The following is an 18,629-nucleotide window of genomic DNA, read 5'->3' as shown; positions in this document are numbered from 1 at the left end:
CAAAATCTACAGTTGGTGTCTGTGAGTGTCCGGTATCAGAATGATGTGATTGATGGATTGATCCGAAACACATGCTTTGATATGAATCGTCCTCGAGGTCCGTGAGGTATGTAGTGTCGTTGTTGTCATCGAAAGCAAACCATGGATCGTAATGAGCAGGATAATGCATAATGAATGAATGGGTTTAAGGAAAGAGACATAAGTTGTTGACGCGACGACATATCACATTGATATTGACGCGTCACAAACGCATCATATTGACTTTGCTCACGTGCTTCCAAAATCACATCCAAAATCTCACATTTAGCGGGTACCATCTTTACATGCTCGTATTTCATTAAAATAATTATCTAGATCTATTCTACAGTAGTAAAAACACCCCCTTTACGGTACTCGCCAAACGATTTTACGATGATTTGAGGCCACTGGCGAGGAACTCAAAACGTGTCACTCGTAACTTCATGTGGCTATGTATTAAGGTTTTTTTGCTTATCTAAAGTCGAGCTCTGTGTTCGGGATTTTGCGAACGCACACCTCTTGAGCCACGACGCTGATAGAACAAGAAAAAGACTCCGCGTGACATCACAACCCAGATTTAGGCGAATGCCGTCGAGTAAGGTCAATCATTCACATGCGCTCGCTGCTGGGTCGCATTGTAAGCTCCGGGTGTCATGGGACCGCCAACCCTATTAGTGTTTGGTTCGACGTTGTGCTATAGAAGTGGAATAAATTATACTCGTGATTAACTCGCAAAGTGGCGGTCTCTTTGAGTAGGGACTCCGAGAGCTGGATGTCTTATGTATACACTTCACCAATTCATCTGAAATATTGTCCATAACGGTCACCAAATCCATTACCGGAATCCAGATGACAGGACGATGTAGCGAATGAGCACTGATACAAATTATGTAAGTTCCTAAAACAAGATGAAAAAGACGAAAAAAACCACAAGGAAGTACATCTGTGGAAAATAAATGCGCGACGAGCGTCAAGGGTGCCTGTGTGATGTGATCATCTCCAGGATGTCATCGGGAGAAGGTTGGGGGACTGCGGGGGAGAAACGGTTTGCTGGTGAAAGTACGTTGAGTTGTTGGGTGACCCAGGTGCACCGGGTGGATAGAGCGGCATCGTAGGTGTCAGCTCAAATACGTGCTGAGCCACTGAGCGAGGGCGCCCAACCGTGCCATGTTGAACGGGCTCCGGTGCAGCCATGACACAGTGAATCCGGGGGTCAAGGCTCATCGGTTGGAAGTTTTCCGATCCAGCCGACGGAGGGGCACAAGTACCACGACCGTCCCAAATACAGCGTATCTCATTTCCGGGAATTATCTGCGCGAGCAGACCTGTCGATACGTGCCTGACTTCGATGAAGCGGGAGTCGAAGAGAAGTATGTAAGGCCAGTGGATTGCCACGCGCTCAGCCGTGCCCTCCCATTCAATGGTGCCCGTGTTGCGACTAGGTGCGCCGTGCTTGTTGACGTAGATTCCGAACTCTGGGGTCTTACATCAGTGCTGACCGAAGATCAAATCCAAACGACTGACCATCATAGCACAAAAGGAATTCATTTTCCACACGGAACATCCCCATTGGCCGGCAAGATTCACCGCGTTTCGCAAGTCTTTCATAGCCATCGTCACGCAGTGGAATAGTGACACTCTTGAAACTTGAATGATGATTAAAACGGATAAATGGATAGGTGAAGTGGTAAAGGCGACATACTCAGTTAGATCCATGATTTCAAAGCCTTTGGTGCATAGAATCGCGATCTTTGCTTTGAGGAAGACCAGGTCGAAAGATTCCGAGGGCAGGAAGAACTCCTACCAAAGAAAATCAATATGGCAATGCCATCCGCTAACAATCGCGTACCCTATACAGTCGGAACCACTCTGAACGCGCAGGTCGTATACCGAAGCGAGAGGTGAACGATGCAGGTGCCTTGCTCCTTTCATTAATTTTTTCCACCACCGGTTCCAAAACACGGAAGACGCTGTCGAGCTGTTCACATTGTCAGTAGGTTCGTCTCGGTATGTCACAGAACTGACCCCTTTCTTCTTCATGTATATGACTAGTGTTCGTCCGCCTTGGTTGCCGACGCTAAAGAAGTGAACGTCCCTGGTCCCATTAACCCTCTGTGGTGTCTGAGACGTATGGGCACTCTGTGGGGATGATGGAACAAGAGCCTCGATGTGGTATGCAAAGAGTGCCTATTTGTAGGTTAGTAGCTTGTAGGGTGATCACTAACAGAAATACCTTGTCTGCAAGTACGAGGAACATTCCAAAATCCTCGAGCATTGCACACTGTGTCACCATCTTGAGATGTAATACACGGCGCATAGCTAAAGTTGTATTTGTCAGTCTGCAAAGAGATCAAATACGACTGCACGAACATCTTGAATCATGTCTAAAGCCTATCCAAACCCCCTCGGCACAACCAATCGCCACCAGTGCTCGTCCATCAGCGGTAGCTTGAAAAAGCGTATCAGTAAGACAGATGGAAAAAAGGAATGTCCTGATCTCACTAAAAGGAACAGAGCAAGTAACCTTGCCTGTGAGGGAATTCTCGTGGTTCCAAGATGGTACAGCAGCTGAAGATATGGACGGGACAAGGAAGGTGTCTGTACTGAGCGGCTCCAGCTCGAAGACTTTGTTTGACTCTTGAACAACCTTGCGCAAGCCGATGGCCTCGTCCAGCTTTTGCTTCCACTCCGCTCGCGCTTGCTGAGATTCCGTATATACGGTATGCAAACCTCCAAGCCTGCCGTTATAGTGAATGGTACAAGGATATACAAGACGTGAATCGGTAGCGGTGTCGGGAGCACCGCTACCTGGAGAAGGTCCGCCTTCTACATGCCTGTTCCCTCCACCAAGGCCGAGACGCAGAATACTTGTGCTGCGCTGTGTCGGGGGATCAGTGAAGTTGGCCAGAGTAAGGAGGTCTAGCGGTATGGGCTAAGCCACGAGTGAGTTATTATACAATGCCATATTTAGAATCACTCACTCTCCGGTTAACATTATATTTTGTCACACCATCTTTTTCTTTTGTCTTGGTCATGACCACTGAATTTGGGCGTGAAGTTTCCTGATACAACACAGGGATTGGAACACTTACAATAATTATCGAACAGCAAAACGAAAAGCTCAGTCCACCCGTTCCATTCAAAACCGGTGTCGGGTTGTCGCAGCAACTTGCCAGCATGAATAAGAGAGCGGTTTTCATTCAAAAGATCCATGTCCTAAGAGGATCGTTCAGTACGCGACGACAAACAAGATTCTTAAAGACTTACAACGGACTCGTTGGGCTTGAACTGCAAATTCGAGTTATAGCACCAGAGCTGAACTTTCTGTTTTGCTGACTGAACTCCTGGCTCGGTTTCCTTGCCCAAAGACTTTATGATCTCCAAGACCTGAGGGATCGCTTCACGATCCTCGTGATTAGCAGGTGTTTCATCCATTATACCCTTCAAGAGCAGTTCGTATCGCAATAATCGAGGGATGGGACGGTTGATAAAATTCTTCATGTCTAGGCGGTGGGCATCCGGATGCCGTATACATTGCTGCATGATAGTTAGGAATGTAAAGCGAAGCAAATGAACAAGCCTTACATCAACAAACGTCTTGAAATCAATGTTGTTAGCCATCTCGTCATCGATGCGATAAGCAGCGATAGGGTAATTGGGGATGTACTCCATGTATGCATCCCTGAAGTTCAAAGCAGCGTCAAACATAGGTGCTGTAATACTCTTGATCCTTGGATGCTCATCGCGCTGTATATCATGTAGTTGGTCCAGAAGCTTCCGATGATGCGAGTGGAGCTCAGCAAAGTTGTGGAAGACGTCGGTGATAAAACCGTTCAACCTCTCACGAGGAATGACTGGAGGATCGCCTTCTCGCAGGGCCTGGACATAAATCTGTGGTGGCGAAAATGAGCTATGATGTTGAGATCGAGTACGTGCAAAGGACAACACACCAAACCGATGTTTTCTAGGTCCCTGACGTACGCCATCTCGCCTTTGATCAGTTCGAATATAATGCTGGACACAGTTGAGTATTTTATGACAACTCAAAGAAAAGACAAACGTACGACTGGCGCTTGGCCTCAGCCTTGCTGAGGCTCTCCCGAACATCCTTGGCTACGATGTCGTGCCATTCCCATTTCCCAGTCGGACCTTTGCCCATTGCAGTCTGGAACGTCCGGAGCTGTGCAACATTCTGAAGATTCCTGATGGCTTCAATGGCCTCTGCAAGGTAGTACGCGTCTGGGTTGCCTTCAGTTGTCTCCTTCATGATCGCCTCCAGCGCGATGGGATACTTCTGTAGATGTTCAGAAGGTCGCGATAAGAAATGTTTCAAATCCAGTCGACGAGCTTCCTGTTGCTTGGATTGTCGCGAGCACTCCTACAAAACAGTCCAGCAATGACTCCTGATATGCAGATAAATTATCATACCTCGAGAAACAATCGAAGGTCCGCGTTGGACTCGATCTCGTCTTTGAAGCGCTTTTCAGCAAGGGGCAGATGTCCGACGTATGTCGGATATGCAAAGCGGAACTCTCTTGCGGCATCCAAGAACACATCTCCTATCCTTTGGATGATCGGTGCTTGTTCACGTTGCCGAACATACATAGCTTCCACTAGTCTCCTGTTGCATTCCCGAAGATCCAGGATGTTTCCGAAAACCTCTTCAACAAACTCGTCTAGCTTGTGAGCCGGCATGACAGGAGGACTTGCTTTCAGCAGTGGCCGAATGAACAGCTAAAACGAGGAGATTAGGTGGGTCAGACTATCAAGTAATATAAGGCACTGACCGCCTCCACGGTGTCCAGGTCTTGCACGTATTGCTCTTCCTGAGTGATAGTTTTATAGATGATGCTAGTGTGATCTTTGGTACAGCGCCAAACAAAGTTCACGAAGATGCTTACGTTTGACGATGAACTTCACTTTCTGGAAGTGTGAGAAGGATGCCGGGATCAACCGTACTCAACCAATCTTCGGTTTGCTGTTGTGGAGATATTCGATGTTCAATCCAGTCAATCAAATGCGAAAGGTGACTTACGTGGTGCACTTCTGGCTCGGCTACGGGACCTAAATCTACGATTCGACCAGCTTGCTACAGAAACATTAGATCAAACTCACGACCAAGGGATCACAGGAACTTACTCGACGTGGACAAGCAAACGAATAACACGGGTCGTCCTCACTACAACTCGACGCATAGCACCGAGTGAGTGAAGTGATGACGGCTGTTGGCAGCTCTTCCCTCTCTCGGTGAGCCTCAGAATTGCCCTCTAGGTCATCCAAGAACATATACACGTCCTCCACACCATCTTGCAGCAGCTTCTGACCCCACTCAACTTCGTAGAAAAATAATTGCTGCTGTAGACTCCGAGCGACCTGGAGAGCAGCACGGCGATCGGTGGTCGAAACACCATGATTGATCAGCAGTTCACGCTGGATTTGGTTTTGAATGGTAGACTGAAACCACGGCATTGCGTCAAGTCTTGTCACAGAATTCTAGCAATGGACTTACGACGATGTCCTTGCCGGTGAATGCACGAGGGTAAGGAATGCTACTTTTCACATGAGTGCCCCGAGGCACCTTGTCGCGCAAGCGGACGGCCAAGTGCGACAGCAAGCTGAAGTTGACGAATCTGTCTGGATCTGGGTCATCGCTCTCGGAGTCAAAGTAATCGTCGTCTTCTTCTTCTTCGTGGTCGCCCGGCGGAGGCCCAGCTGTGCCGCTGTACACACTCGGACGAGCACGCGCTAATGAGTCCACGCTTCCACCTTGGAAACCGACACTGCCAGAGTCTGAGTGACCGTGACTGTATTTAAGTGCCGAAGGGCCCGCCGATGGGAACCCGTAGGACCCTTCTCTGCTGAGCATTGTTGGCCCAGCTTTAGCAGTTGAACCGTCTGTATCAGTGTAGCTGGTGGCTGTTGTCGTCACTGAGACATTGCGACCTAGTGAGTCTGTTACCAACGAAGATGTGGTGGAGCCTGTAGAAATTGCACGGCCTAGTTTCGGGTCAGTATCTTGATGGTCTGCAGATAGTATCAGTTAGGGATCGAAGGTTTTCGTTTTTGTGTGGACTTACAATTAGGGATATAGTCGGATGATGACGAAGGGCGATGACGTAAATCATTTACCCGAGCAGATGGTGCAGGACCGTTGATTCCATCATTTGGATGTAATCGTACATGAGGTTGTGGGTAGGCATCTGCAGGACGAAATTGTTCCGAAGATTGTTGAGAGCGATGAGATGGGCGATTCTTCGTATCGTCTGGACCATGGTCGATCGAGAAGTCATCAAACATATTGCTGAGACCAGGAATGTTCGGGGGCGAAGCGCCGGGAGGTCGAGGAGACGGTTTGGGTGCGACGGTGACACCGTAGCCTTGCACATCGAGGCTGCTATCTGATTGTTGCAAACGATATGCATCCACACCATTAACAGACGCTCCATTGGCGTGCGATGGGACAGCAGGGACAGCTTTATGTATATTTGGCAGCCCGTCAGCATGAGAGCTAATAGTGGCTGGTTTACTTGTAGATGAGGTTGGGGATGTTGCAGAACCTGTGGATGGGCGACTGCCATTATAGCCATTGGGTTGTACCGTAGGTGCCTGAGGAAGCTGACGACGCCTGTGTGTGTGATGAAAACTTTCCCGATAGAATTAAATAAATGATGACCTACCCATCAACTCCAGCCGTCCCAGGGCGTGAAGTACTTGCAACTAGAGGTGGTTGATCATGAGGCTGAGGACCTAAAGAAGAAGCACCTGGAGGCAACGGAAGTGGTCTCAACCTCCTCTGTGTAGGAGAGGTTGCAGTATCAGGTTGTGGGCGTATTTCAGGAGAATGCGGCCGCTGGGGCGCAGGTGCTATATGTCATAGTCAGATTACTCGCTCACAACGCGAGTGACTATAAAACGAACCAGGACGATGAAGGGCATTTCGGACTGAAGAAGAATGAGATATAGTCGCGTTGACGTCGTGGAATGAACCATTGGAGTAGGGCTCGCGTGCATGGGCAGAAACCGCACTTGTTGGCGAGCGCTCGGTTGGGGAAGTTGTTTCTTCGCCAAAGATCCGCCAAACTTCATCATAAAGATGCTGGAGATCCTCATCCCCGGGTGGAGGAGGACGACCGTTGGATTGGAGAGTAGACATGATTCCGGTCAATTATCGAATTGGGAACTGGTTGGTCAAGTTGACCAGAGCCTTCGGCTGCGCAGCAGTCCAACACTACTTACCTGGAGACCAACCAGATGCAGACTTTGATGGTGGTCGACGCCAGAAATAGCGGTAGAACACGATTTTCTGTGTTATCAGAAAAGTTGGATCCTAGTGTCGGACAAGTAGGAAGACGAGACTATGTCGCTTGGTGAGCGCTCAGGGAACCCAAGCCAATAATCATCATCGGATTTCGGTTACATCCGGAGCTAAGCTCATCCACTGTAGCTGTGAACAGTCCACGTTTACTGATCTTTTTTCTCTGATCGCATCTAGGCATAGGTTGCGCTAGAGCGTACTGCTGTGTAGAGACAAAACACCCGCCAGAATCTCGGCCTGTGCTGTGTGCTCCGCATGACTTCTCCACCGGAAGTTCAACCTGCGCGCATACCGAAGCTATGCTCATCGGTGCACGACATCAACGCTGAGAAACCCCCATTTGGATCCAGGTAAGCATAAGAAAGATCAACGAAAAGATACCTGATCTAAGTCATCAAACGTGTAGATTTCTTACGCAAGACTCTGATGTCTGGACTCAGAACGCTTGGGACCATGTTCCACCTCCTGAAGATCAAACTGAAACGATAAATGCGTCATTGGCGAGGCAACGTCTTGTCCCAGTGTCTGAGGATGATAAGAAGAATTATAATGCGAAACCCGCAAAATACTGGTTCGTAAGTTTCGTTTTGTCAGTGCTTCATTTGTTCTGATGCTTTCGGTTGATAGGGATAATTTTTACAAGACGAATGCCGACAATTTCTTCCGAAATAGAAAATGGTGGGTATAATTCCTTCTGTCCTCAGTAATATGCTCACCTTTTTAGCTGAAGGTTACATCTCGAATTTCCAGAGCTGCTGACAGCGGCAGAACCAGATGTAAGGGATTGTACCTCATCTATGATTTCTCTTATGTAGTCAGGCAGGGGATGTAACCATTTGCGAGATAGGATGCGGTGGGTATAATATTATCTTTGATGAAACATACCTAAGCCCTGTCTAGGCGCCGGCAACGCTGCATTTCCGCTCTTAACGGCAAACCAAAACCCAAATCTTACCATCCGTGCCTACGATTACTCAACCCATGCAGTCAAATTAGTACAGGTATGTACGGGTCAACTGTCTTCGTGTCTTTGGCTCAGTCCACGAGTAGACAAATGTCCTCTATAGCTCCCCACCTGTTGGCAAGATAGAGGCAGCTGTCTGGGATCTATCCTCGCCAGACACACTACCACCAGGAGTAGAGCCAGGGACTGTGGATATTATCATCCTGGTGTTCGTACTCAGTGCGCTCCACCCGGATGAATGGGGTAAAGCTATCGCTAACATTCATAAGGTATTTGAATGACTTTACCGATACAGTCACTTCATCACCTGCCATTAGATGCTCAAGCCTGGCGGGCTTGTATTATTCCGCGATTATGGTAGACATGATCTCACACAGCTGCGATTCAAATCTGGTCGTCTCCTTGAAGATAATTTTTACATTCGAGGTGATAAGACACGAGTCTATTTCTTCGAGCTTGGTACGTTGCGAACAAAACTCAATCAACCGAGTTTCTGAATTCTGTTGCTGTATTCAGACGAGCTTGCGCTGATCTTCACCGGATCCCGCGCCTCGCCTGCTCAGAAAATATCGACAATAACGGAAGTTGTAGACGAAGATGAAGATAACGAGCCAACGTCACTACCTGCGCCATCACAAACTGCCAGTCCCGCATCACACACGCCGGTGGACACCCCCAACCCAGGATCTGACGATACCCTCAGCTTGCCCTCTTCAGGTCCATCCTCTGACGTACACCACAACCTCCTTCGTCCTCTAGCCCACTGTCCACCACACCCTTTGTTTACAATCGAACAACTCGGTATCGACCGCCGGCTTTTGGTCAATCGGAAACGGCAGTTGAAGATGTATCGCATCTGGATGCAAGGAAAGTTTCGTAAAGCCGATTGATGCAGACGCGGCATGGATAAAGTGTCGTAGCTCAAGTGGTTGAATGCGTCACGGTGTACGTTCGTCCTGGTCGGGGTCATATCAAGTACACGTCTTGATCGGTCTTAGAGAAATAAGTTACGAGGGTAATTCTGTAATTTAGGCAAAAGGCGATATGAGCCTTACTGTTGAGACTTTTTTTTGGCGAATTGAATTACGACAAGATGACGATGGTGTGGTAGAACATGCATCCGCTACAGATCAATAGGGTCCAGCTGGCAAATGGTTTGAGTCTGCAGCTGCATCTGTCATGCTTGTACGATGCCTAGCAGCCCTAGCTATCATCTGCGGAGTTTGAAATAACTGATCCCCATAACTTCGAGAAGTTATAGTACTCGACTGGGGTAAGTCATATCTTAGGATACCCATCATCATGATCATATCCCTTACTGCTTCAAGTTTTGTACTGTCTGAACTCCTCTCGGGATTCTCATCTTTTCTTATTCACTCGTTACATTGACAGGTGGTCGAAAAACGACTCTGGCATTGGGAACCTGTTGGTGTAATTTTAAACGAAGCCTGAGGTATGCCCATTCATCCTTGATTACCTTTTAATTCATGATGTATTATAGATGCATCAAGCATGTCCATCCGGCGTTTGTGTAACCGCATTAATCACTGGTCTTGATGGTGCCAGCATCAATAGACACGGCGGATTTCTCACCAGCCTTTCCCATCAAAAGCACATATGCTTGCTGTAGTGCTTCAGCAGGGCAGATTGGGCATTTCTTCCGCCACGTCAAACCGGCAGACTTTTGTCAACAACATTACTGTGGATTAATCACTCGTAGCCAAGGTTTTTTTTATCAGCGCTACAATAATACCGCCAAGGGGACAGAAATTGATAATGTATATAATGGCGGTGGCCGCATCAGTGTACCGGTGAGTTCTTGCTGGCGATTATGCTGATTGTGGCACATTTACATGGTCATACATTGCTTTATATTCCGATGTATTCGATACATGACAATATCTTCTTCTCACCGGTTCTCTGATGGCGCTTCTTGCCCTACAACCGATAGCATACTATGGCCCATGCAGAGCTTGATCGTCTCCAAGCATGTTTAAACTTCTCACTCGACACCCTCCGCAAAGAGATGGACAATTCTTAGCTTCTTCCCCTGAGTCAACACAGCTCAGTAGAACACCCGTTGGATGACCCAACGACTTACCTACCCAGCACGGCGTTGTTTGATGCCCGCCGTCTGTCTCTAGGTATTAAACCACTACGCTTTACACTCGACGATGCTTAACTTTCATGAAATATCCCCTGGCATGCCTGGTTGGTTATTACCGAGCCCTGCCTTTTTTCACCTGAGTGCCTTTTCTAGGGAGAACTAAAGAACCTTATCCAGTCGCCTTTAGATAAGCGCATGGATGAGAAGTACTCAGCGTATGGCGCTGCCTCCATTGATATCCTTATCAAGACCAACACCATCGACTACCTGTCTGACCTGTCAAATCCCTCAGAAGGCATCCCAGTTACTGAACTGGCCTCGAAATTTGAACTTGATTCTCGTGCGGGAGACCCGTGATTCCTCATTTGCTTTGAACAGATGCTAGCGCGCTTTCGTCAAAGGCCGTGCAGGTCGGAGATTGAACCTTTGGTACGTTTTCACTGTATGAGCACCCACAAATCGGCTAAGTGAAGCAGTACGCCTGGGTTCGTGTCAATAGTCGGAGCTATGCCACGTTGGGTGACGGAATCGGATTGGAAACTCTCGCGCTCTCCAGCACAGACTGCTTTCCAGGTCGCATTCAAGACTCCTTTGCAGCGATTCTCCTGGGTCATGCAAAATCCACAGGCCCTTATTCCACTGGCGGATCATCTTCATATGTCTGTGAGAGCTACACAGCACTTACCAGAATTTTCCGTTATAGGTCCTTGGTGACATGTCTACGCCGAGTATTGTGGCAGACTACCCATGGGAACAACTGGAAACACCCATCATCGTTGATTGTGGAGGGGGAGAGGGCGGTTTAGTCACTGCCATCCTAGACGCGTAAGTCATACCTGTCATATTCCTAACATTCCTGAATTCTCAATCATGGTAGGTACTCTTCCTTCCAAGCCATCGTACAAGACATGGAGAATGTTGTCGCATTGACAAGTTCGATCATGAAAGAACGCCGCCCTCGTGATATAGAAAGTGGTACACTCAAGGCAGAAGCCCACGACCTTTTCCAGTCCCAACCACGGATCGGAAACGAGTATAGTTTCATCTTGCGTCATATACTGTGAGTGCTGGTCCTCCACAATGCTGATTACGTACCAAAGGCATGGTTGGGCTGACAAAGAGGCGGTCGGTAGTGTGCATCCTACTTAAGTGGCACAGCTGACTTTACCTCAGGCGGCGATATTGGCAACGTAGCTCGTGCATTGGGCCCTAAGGCAAATAGCCAGATCAACATATCAATGTGCTATATCTGACATGTTTCACAGTCCAAAATACTCATCATCGAAATGGTAGCTTTCCCGAACGTAGACTCAACTGCTACAATAAGTGCCAAATCATTCTTACTGGATGGCGATTATAAGCGTCCCGACTATTGTGTTCCATCGCACTTTGGTTCAGCGTCCAAACTAGTCAACGCGTTCTCGGTGCACATGCCGAACTTGATGAACGGTTGCGAGAGGTCTTTGGTACGTGCCTTACAAAGTTTGACCTATACATCGCTGAAGATCGAATAGCGTGAATGGGAGAGCCTTGTCAAGGGGTGCGGGCTCTGCATCACGAACGTTTACCCGCTGTGAGCTCACACTTCCGTTATCGAGTGTGCGCTTGACTCACGTGTGTTATTGTGACCTCAAAGAGAGAATGTTGGATTTCAGAGTAATGTCAATTTGCCTGTACAATGGATGTATCTTTCCGGTACCGACGATATATGACTTCCTTTCCCCCATCGCGGATTGTATGATACACTAAGGAGCCAATTAAGTTCGTTTATTGTTGAAGGCAATTAGTGTTCCCTTCACCTTTTCGAAATTTGGCTCTGGGTAGGTGTAGACTCAATACGAGTCGAGTATCGCATGGAGACGCAGGATGCGACGGGCAAAAATATTTGAACAGAGTGAGATTCGAACTCACGCCCCCGAAGAGACCAGATTCCGTGCTCATCAGATGAGCTGGTTCTCCTTAGTCTGGCGCCTTGGACCGCTCGGCCATCTGTCCATGTTGCTGCGCTCGCCATGAACATATTGATCCGCGTCGGTCTATACATGGCGTGCAATCTTAAGGTTTGTTTATTTCTGAAGGTATTGGACAACAGATACAAATAAGTCCTTTCGGCAACTTTTGCAATGAGAGTTCTTCCAACAGAGTTATGCACCTCAGAGTCGGTGGATTAGCACGTGCATATCCATCTAGGTCTTGTGCTGGCTGTCGCGCTCGTTCTTTTTCAACTTCACATTCAAGGCGCTCTGTAATCATTCATGCTGGACATGTTCAGTCGCTCAACGAAAGCACGAATGCGCTAGTCAGCTTCTCGACTGAAACTCACAATCTTAATTTCCATGGACCTTTGAGTAACCTGACAGTTGCAATCAAGGACAACATATGCACAATGCATCTACCGACAACATGCTCGTCAGGGATGCTTCGCGGTATGTCGAATAGCGTGCCTCGTTCTCGTTCTAACTCTATCACAGAATTCACTTCACCATTTGACGCGACGGCGGTGGAATTTCTGAAGGCGGGAGGCGCGAATATTATTGGGAAAGCTAACTGCGATGAATTTGGAATGGGGCAAGTCTTACCTTCGGGTTTCGCAGCTTTCCACTAACGCTCGTCTACGCAGGTCCCTGAATGTAAACAGTATACATGGCCCTGTGGTAAATCCGTATCAATCTCCAAATGAAAAATCCGTACCTTGGGCCGAGCGCGAACGTAGATCGGCGGGCGGAAGCTCAGGTGGAAGTGCTGCAGCTGTTGCAGCTGGTATGTGTGACGCGTGAGTTGCCAACTTGTCGAAATGGCATAGCACTGACTCGGAGACAGTGCACTAGGTACAGATACAGGTGGCTCTGTCCGTCTTCCTGCATCATACTGTGGTATTACGGGCTTGAAACCCTCGTATGGCCTCATTAGCAGGTCTGTCACTTTTCAACTCATATTTCAGAAACTCATGGATAGCAGATGGGGTGTGGTTTCTTTTGCTGATAGCCTTGACTGCGTCGGTGTGCTCGGAAAGTCCGTTGATACAGTGAAGACCGTATTCGGTGAGCATGATGGTAATGAGCGGGAGCACATGAGTTGACAGTTCGAGCAGACTCGATTTCGTCATATGATCCAAAGGATCCTACCGCAGCGGCACCTCGTACAAGAGATAGGGCAAAAGCTTCAGCAGAATCACTGTTATCGACTCTGGATGTGAACTCGTCTAGCCCTGACCTCTCGTCGCTTCGGATTGGGATACCACAAGTCCGTCTCGGCTCTCAGTTAGTTTGACATACTCACAGTTTGAGATAGGAATATTTCCCTTTTGAACTCAACACTACTATCGTGACCGCGGTTCGCAAGGTTTTAGAGCGACTATCGTCCCTTGGCGCTCAATTGATTCCAGTCTCCCTTCCATCGACGCCGTATGCATTGAGTGCATACTACGTTATAGCAACCGCAGAAGCGTCAAGCAATTTAGCGCGATATGACGGGGTTCAATATGGTTGGTAATAACGTCCAAAGTATGCTCCTCAACTGATCCTGTCCAGGTACTCGTTCCCCTCTGCTCCCTGGTGCAGATAAATCCAAACCAGACAACGTGTACGCACATACGCGCTCGGCAGGTTTTGGCGCGGAGGTGCGAAAACGCATCCTCCTTGGCACTTATGCACTCACAGCTGAGTACGTGTATCCTGTTCTTACTGTGAAGCCTTGAGTCAGACTATTGGTCACAGCGCATTTGATAATTACTTTCTTCAAGCTCAGCGCGTCCGGCAGCGAATCAAGACTGACTTCAACTCTAATTTTCGCATCCCAAATGCTCAACTATCCGATCCCTCACCAAATCCCGATGGTGTGGATATTCTCTTACATCCCTCTGCGATTCGTACCGCACCTCGACTAGACTCAGATGCAATCTCTGGTCTGGGTCCATATCTGCAGGACGTTATGACTGCTCCCGCTTCTCTGGCCGGCTTACCAGCAGTGAGTGTCCCTGCCGGGTTGGCTGCCGACGGTTGGCCTGTTGGTGTCAGCATCGTTGGACAGTGGGGTTCTGATGAACTAGTATTATGCATTGGCAATGTGATCGAACGGACATCGGACAAAGATAATAGTAATCCTAATAGCTAATACACTTTGTGGGCTCGATACTGCGTAGATACTCATCAATCCAGGCACGTTTCGATTAGAACACATGCAATTACTGCTCTTGGGACGTAGGACTGACGTTCAAACACACAATGGAGTGGTGAGTTACGACGGGTAACGTGTGGTACTATACAAATGTATGCGAAACAATGTAGGATTGAATGTAAAATATAATGCGGGAATTGTGAAAGTGCGGGGAGGATAGTAAGGTGACCCGATCAGCAATAATAAACGATGAAGTTATCTAGGTTAAAGAGAAGGAATTTAAGCATAGCTTATCGAAGGATCCCTACAGGGATCCCAACCTTTCAGAATGAGATTCAATTGTGCTTGCTCCATCGCAAGGCACCCTCGTATATCGAGTACATCACCGCTGCATTAGGGACGACACGCATTAAATGTGCACTCAGCCCACCATAAAGGGAGCGGGCTCCCTCTTCGGCAATAACGGTCCGCAGCGTTTGCCAAAGACCAGTGTACTTCATGACGCCGTTCACAGACGGTTGTCGTAGTCGCGTCCGTAGTACCTATACCACATGAGCTAAAAAAAAAATAGTCCTGCCAGCCTAAAAACGTACCTCATGGGGATATGTAATCAAACTGGCGATGCACTTCGCAGTTCCGGCGCTGCCAAGCATTCCAAACCACTCGGTCGTGCCTCCACGACCTTCAGTGTTTGCAGATAACCTCTTCAGGCGCTCATAGAGCACCCATTGAATGGTTCCCTCCGTCACGCCCAAATAACTCGCACTCAGGCCCTTGTAAAAGCCCTTAATGCCCTCCTGACGGAAGATCTGCGTAATCATATTGTAACTGCCTCCGAGGGCGCGTGAAGGTCCAGCGGTTGCCCCTGGATTCGTACTTGCGAGTGAGGAGGGATGTCGACTTTCCGATGCTGTAAGCTGTAGACGCGTCTTGACAACCCAGATGGGATTTGTGGCTGTCCCTGTTATAATACCAGCAGTTGCAGCTGCGACAAGGTGGACGTAGGAATTTTCTTGTCCGTGGTTGAATTGATTGGCGATAATTTGCTTGCCGTTACCGTACGTGTAGAAATTGATTGAACGGGCAGGTATGACACCGACTAGAGTTGGCACAAGGCCTTTGAAAAGCGCTCTTGGAGACTCGTCACGGTATATGTCACTGAATCACGACATCTTCAACGTTTGATCGCGCGTGGTAGGAACGCTAATTATACGTACCGTAAAATGTGTCCGGTCTCGACGAAATTCCACAACAAACCACTTGAACGCTGCGGGAGCGCCGCAACACCACCTCCTACAACCCCGACTGAAGTGTGCTTCTCCCTGAAAAGACTGGACTGCAACCGCGTCTTGACAACATCAAATGGACTCGTGACGATTGCACCACACATTCCACCCAGACTGACGCGTAAAGAAGACACGTCAAGAAAATACATTGCACACATATAAAGTGTAAACTTACCCTCCTGCTACGAAGTGTTGCCATGATTTTGCTGGCAGGAGACTACTGGATGCAGTCGGGCTTGTCGTAATTGGAGGTGCACCGGCCATTGTATCGATCTAGTGAATATCCTCCCAAGGAACAAGTCTACCAAAATCCAAAAGACAGTTATGAACAAGCAGTGGGGGGGCAATTTTAGCGACGCTAATTTTTTCATTACGAGTCACGTGGTCTATATGTGGGACAACTTACAAGTCTTGCCGAAGCCAAGCTTCGTGATCAGTCTGACGTACGTCTTTTGAGAGGTGGGAAATCTTGACGGTCGATCTCGGAGGGATTTGGCAGGCGAAGCACGGACGCTGTACCGACTCTAACTGTTTCGCTGCATCTCTATGTTATAACCAACCTTTTAATATCGGTTCTGGATTGCCCTTGTCTATATCTGCTATGAATGCTCTCGACAACCTTTCAACGGACTTTACGAGCACACTTTCAACGATACCGTGACAGTTCCAGCGATACCGACGGTGACAGCTCCAGCAAGTACTCGAAGCTTTTTCGCGCCTTGATTTTGTTTCGAAAGGGTCTGCGTCTTGTTGCGCGGTGTACCCGTACCGAGGATTCATAATTTTTACAATAGGAAAATATTCTCTCGCGATCAATTTAGCAAAACACTGAGGAGACTCGGACTGACGCCGTCAGCGGTACGTACTTTTCTGAGTATGGGATTATGACACGGCATATATTGGTTTCTGTTTCTAGGTCCTCATTGCGTCCTAACGCGATATATCGGCTGTGACTTGGGATAATTGTGATCCCTTCGGAATGGAAACCTAGCAGGAATGAAACACGCAGTTGTACACCACCACCGTGAATTTTCTTTCGTATATCATGGACAAGAGATATAAAGTGACAGACGAGAAAATGGTGAAATATGCTAGATGTGAGTTTGATGTGGCTGTAGAGAAGAATGTCCATGTCAAGAGACAATAATCAAAACAAGAAACAGATGAAGAAACCAAGTTAAAGATATTCGAAGAGTGTTATCGTACCGGCCACATCACTAACCACAATTCTCCCAGACTCCTCATCAATCGCTACCCCGTTCCAATAGTTGCCGCCTCGTACGCGAAATGCCGTGGAACGATGTGAGCCATGCTGGCTAGTCGAGGATCCTCCTGTAGTCGTCAGTATCCGTACTGCAAGTCGCTGATGTCGGAAGTCCCTATACACCATTCCGTCTGGGTTATGGTTGTCAAGTAAGAGCATAGTACCATATCGTCCGAGAGCAAAGTCCGACTTCATCTCTGACCACACTGGAGAGCATATCGTCGGCACTGGAGAACATATTGTCTGCACTAGAGTGGGCTGCACCAAGTATGGAAGGTTGTATAGAGAAGTCTCTCGTCCTGGGACATACGCGGGATTTGGGTCAAGCACGAAATGATACAATGTGTCCCCCGGCCAGAAATGGGAGGTTCCAACTCGAATGACAATATTGATTGGCAAGGGGTGGTGCAAGCGCGCCGCATTCCAGTTAACTTGTTCTGACATGACGACAGTGTCTATGATCTGGTATTGGAAGCTGTGCTGCGCGAGTGGATACGAGGTTGGCACTCCCAACGTTGCAATGTTGTGGGGTCGGGGAATGGTCGAGTAGAGCTCGACAGTCCGCATGAGGAATAAGCAATTCTCTATGATTTTAACAAGTAGAGAAGCGGTGTCGTTCGAATTTCTACGACTTAATTGCCTCGACTGTGTCGAATGTTGCCTGACGTTTACGCCTCTCTAAGCTCACACTCGGACGCCGGTTGCCGCAGCCACGCATAAAATGACCCATAATTATACAGTTGTGACCAACCGAGGTAGCATATTGTGGTCCCGCGTTGTCTATGCCACGAATATGCACGCCTCTTATCTCCTTGCCTTTCTCGCGGGCCCAGATGGAATTATACGAACTCGAGGACAAGTATTGGCCACCCGCACTTCTGTCGGTACAGATCAAATTGTTTGATACGTGGCAGCACCGAGAGCGACTAATACTCGTAGTTTTCAGCCTGCTATGTAGTATGGATCACATTCTGGAAACCGAAGGGAAGCCTACTCCAGATCCGAGCGCCGCTTCTCCTACGAGTGCATCTGGTAGCGCAGGGAATCGTGTTGACGTTGTCTGGAGCGCTTGATAGGAGCTAAGGCTGGCCCGTGTGCTATATCGAACGCTAAAAGGCCAAGGTATGTTTATTCCAATCGCGGCTTTGAAGCCTCTATCTTCAGCGCACTCACTTATTATGGTATCAAGTACTCAGAATGCGGCAAAGTATTTAAGAACACGGTGTTGGCTAATTACCATGTCGAGAAGAGTGGCCATGATCCGTTTGAGGAGTCTGTGGAAGATGTTTGTATCCCGTGGCGTGCGTGCCGTATCTCTCACCTCAGATGACCCTCAGATAAAAGCCATTCATGGAGGAAGAGAAGCGGCAGAAGTTGGCTGAGCTCCGGGAAAAGATAGCTGCAAAGCGCAGCGTGAAGGCCCAACAAGAAGCCGTAGAAGCACGTGCGAATGAAGCTATTCGTTTCAAGTCTGGCAAGGTGAGTCTAGTCGCGTACTGGGTGAAATTTGTGTTTTAGAAGTTAAATCAAATGAGAACATTAACAAACTAAAAGATGAG

General features: G+C 48.2%; 9 protein-coding genes and 1 non-coding gene across 10 annotated transcripts; 5 read left to right on the top strand and 5 right to left on the bottom strand.

Moving 5' to 3' along the window:
* Positions 1-1,011: 1,011 nt before the first annotated feature.
* HD556DRAFT_1248184 (CNH domain-containing protein) lies at positions 1,012-5,884 on the bottom strand (the record flags this gene model as incomplete). Its single annotated transcript, XM_041298755.1, has 19 exons — positions 1,012-1,493; positions 1,543-1,664; positions 1,721-1,818; positions 1,868-1,996; positions 2,044-2,205; positions 2,252-2,337; positions 2,389-2,466; positions 2,521-2,950; positions 3,000-3,058; positions 3,111-3,234; positions 3,286-3,555; positions 3,604-3,909; positions 3,969-4,032; positions 4,083-4,396; positions 4,447-4,752; positions 4,806-4,869; positions 4,920-4,996; positions 5,158-5,472; positions 5,528-5,884. 19 exons carry the CDS (start codon positions 5,882-5,884, stop codon positions 1,012-1,014), a joined length of 3,843 nt encoding a protein of 1,280 aa, XP_041153953.1.
* On the bottom strand, positions 5,871-7,272 carry HD556DRAFT_1046551 (uncharacterized protein). The gene is made up of 4 exons (XM_041295981.1): positions 6,937-7,272; positions 6,696-6,882; positions 6,148-6,643; positions 5,871-6,015 (listed from the first exon to the last, which is right to left on the bottom strand). Exons 1-4 carry the CDS (start codon positions 7,169-7,171, stop codon positions 5,974-5,976), a joined length of 960 nt encoding a protein of 319 aa, XP_041153952.1. The 5' UTR covers positions 7,172-7,272; the 3' UTR covers positions 5,871-5,973.
* A 56-nt stretch (positions 7,273-7,328) lies between these two features.
* On the top strand, positions 7,329-9,524 carry HD556DRAFT_1506857 (S-adenosyl-L-methionine-dependent methyltransferase). Its single transcript, XM_041309039.1, has 9 exons — positions 7,329-7,683; positions 7,740-7,904; positions 7,961-8,011; positions 8,064-8,109; positions 8,153-8,186; positions 8,234-8,334; positions 8,384-8,566; positions 8,615-8,756; positions 8,814-9,524. Exons 1-9 carry the CDS (start codon positions 7,589-7,591, stop codon positions 9,185-9,187), a joined length of 1,191 nt encoding a protein of 396 aa, XP_041153951.1. The 5' UTR covers positions 7,329-7,588; the 3' UTR covers positions 9,188-9,524.
* A 448-nt stretch (positions 9,525-9,972) lies between these two features.
* Positions 9,973-12,186, top strand: HD556DRAFT_1414590 (O-methyltransferase-domain-containing protein; the record flags this gene model as incomplete). The annotated part of the gene is given in 14 exon segments (XM_041304289.1): positions 9,973-10,023; positions 10,064-10,066; positions 10,079-10,108; positions 10,339-10,441; positions 10,562-10,744; positions 10,806-10,833; positions 10,881-11,067; positions 11,108-11,229; positions 11,282-11,464; positions 11,505-11,536; positions 11,578-11,618; positions 11,670-11,870; positions 11,919-11,966; positions 12,003-12,186. Coding segments are annotated over 11 exon segments (1,158 nt in total), but the record flags the coding sequence as incomplete, so codon positions are not given.
* Positions 12,187-12,290: 104 nt separating this feature from the next.
* Positions 12,291-12,399, bottom strand: HD556DRAFT_t118. The gene has a single exon. It is a non-coding gene; the product is annotated as a tRNA-Leu (tRNA).
* A 118-nt stretch (positions 12,400-12,517) lies between these two features.
* Positions 12,518-14,589, top strand: HD556DRAFT_1278382 (amidase signature domain-containing protein). Its single transcript, XM_041299258.1, has 7 exons — positions 12,518-12,972; positions 13,025-13,177; positions 13,225-13,445; positions 13,496-13,647; positions 13,696-13,888; positions 13,935-14,067; positions 14,121-14,589. The coding sequence occupies exons 1-7, from the start codon at positions 12,551-12,553 to the stop codon at positions 14,515-14,517; spliced, it is 1,671 nt and encodes a 556-aa protein (XP_041153949.1). The 5' UTR covers positions 12,518-12,550; the 3' UTR covers positions 14,518-14,589.
* HD556DRAFT_1414573 (mitochondrial carrier protein RIM2) lies at positions 14,590-16,198 on the bottom strand. Its single transcript, XM_041304288.1, has 4 exons — positions 15,982-16,198; positions 15,738-15,920; positions 15,114-15,678; positions 14,590-15,062 (listed from the first exon to the last, which is right to left on the bottom strand). The coding sequence occupies exons 1-4, from the start codon at positions 16,068-16,070 to the stop codon at positions 14,856-14,858; spliced, it is 1,044 nt and encodes a 347-aa protein (XP_041153948.1). The 5' UTR covers positions 16,071-16,198; the 3' UTR covers positions 14,590-14,855.
* Positions 16,199-16,983: 785 nt separating this feature from the next.
* HD556DRAFT_1414570 (uncharacterized protein) lies at positions 16,984-17,514 on the bottom strand (the record flags this gene model as incomplete). Its single annotated transcript, XM_041304287.1, has 1 exon — positions 16,984-17,514. One exon carries the CDS (start codon positions 17,512-17,514, stop codon positions 16,984-16,986), a length of 531 nt encoding a protein of 176 aa, XP_041153947.1.
* A 181-nt stretch (positions 17,515-17,695) lies between these two features.
* On the top strand, positions 17,696-17,995 carry HD556DRAFT_1414569 (uncharacterized protein). The gene has a single exon (XM_041304286.1). It carries the CDS (start codon positions 17,792-17,794, stop codon positions 17,972-17,974), a length of 183 nt encoding a protein of 60 aa, XP_041153946.1. The 5' UTR covers positions 17,696-17,791; the 3' UTR covers positions 17,975-17,995.
* Positions 17,996-18,302: 307 nt separating this feature from the next.
* On the top strand, positions 18,303-18,591 carry HD556DRAFT_1414567 (uncharacterized protein; the record flags this gene model as incomplete). The annotated part of the gene is given in 3 exon segments (XM_041304285.1): positions 18,303-18,353; positions 18,395-18,398; positions 18,411-18,591. 1 exon segment carries the CDS (start codon positions 18,421-18,423, stop codon positions 18,586-18,588), a length of 168 nt encoding a protein of 55 aa, XP_041153945.1. The 5' UTR covers positions 18,303-18,353; positions 18,395-18,398; positions 18,411-18,420.
* Positions 18,592-18,629: the final 38 nt, after the last annotated feature.

Source organism: Suillus plorans (assembly GCF_016647745.1).
Source record: "Suillus plorans strain S12 chromosome Unknown HD556scaffold_91, whole genome shotgun sequence".
NCBI lineage: Eukaryota > Fungi > Basidiomycota > Agaricomycetes > Boletales > Suillaceae > Suillus > Suillus plorans.
This window is presented reverse-complemented; position numbering and strand designations above follow the sequence as displayed.

What these genes read in the sequence shown, in the direction of transcription:
- HD556DRAFT_1278382 (XM_041299258.1), top strand. Translation starts at nt 12,551, where the DNA reads ATGCACCTCAGAGTCGGTGGATTAGCACGTGCATATCCATCTAGGTCT. An exon ending in GCAGCTGGTATGTGTGACGC is followed by an intron (nt 13,178 to 13,224) that starts GTGAGTTGCCAA and finishes ACTCGGAGACAG; the next exon opens with TGCACTAGGTACAGATACAG. An exon ending in TTCGGATTGGGATACCACAA is followed by an intron (nt 13,648 to 13,695) that starts GTCCGTCTCGGC and finishes AGTTTGAGATAG; the next exon opens with GAATATTTCCCTTTTGAACT.
- HD556DRAFT_1414573 (XM_041304288.1), bottom strand. Translation starts at nt 16,070, where the DNA reads ATGGCCGGTGCACCTCCAATTACGACAAGCCCGACTGCATCCAGTAGT. An exon ending in GAGACCGGACACATTTTACG is followed by an intron (nt 15,679 to 15,737) that starts GTACGTATAATT and finishes GTCGTGATTCAG; the next exon opens with TGACATATACCGTGACGAGT. An exon ending in TGATTACATATCCCCATGAG is followed by an intron (nt 15,063 to 15,113) that starts GTACGTTTTTAG and finishes CATGTGGTATAG; the next exon opens with GTACTACGGACGCGACTACG.
- HD556DRAFT_1414569 (XM_041304286.1), top strand. Translation starts at nt 17,792, where the DNA reads ATGACCCATAATTATACAGTTGTGACCAACCGAGGTAGCATATTGTGG.
- HD556DRAFT_1046551 (XM_041295981.1), bottom strand. Translation starts at nt 7,171, where the DNA reads ATGTCTACTCTCCAATCCAACGGTCGTCCTCCTCCACCCGGGGATGAG. An exon ending in AAATGCCCTTCATCGTCCTG is followed by an intron (nt 6,883 to 6,936) that starts GTTCGTTTTATA and finishes TATGACATATAG; the next exon opens with CACCTGCGCCCCAGCGGCCG. An exon ending in GTCCTGCACCATCTGCTCGG is followed by an intron (nt 6,016 to 6,147) that starts GTAAATGATTTA and finishes ACCCGAAACTAG; the next exon opens with GCCGTGCAATTTCTACAGGC.
- HD556DRAFT_1506857 (XM_041309039.1), top strand. Translation starts at nt 7,589, where the DNA reads ATGACTTCTCCACCGGAAGTTCAACCTGCGCGCATACCGAAGCTATGC. An exon ending in TGACAGCGGCAGAACCAGAT is followed by an intron (nt 8,110 to 8,152) that starts GTAAGGGATTGT and finishes TTATGTAGTCAG; the next exon opens with GCAGGGGATGTAACCATTTG. An exon ending in CATTTGCGAGATAGGATGCG is followed by an intron (nt 8,187 to 8,233) that starts GTGGGTATAATA and finishes AGCCCTGTCTAG; the next exon opens with GCGCCGGCAACGCTGCATTT.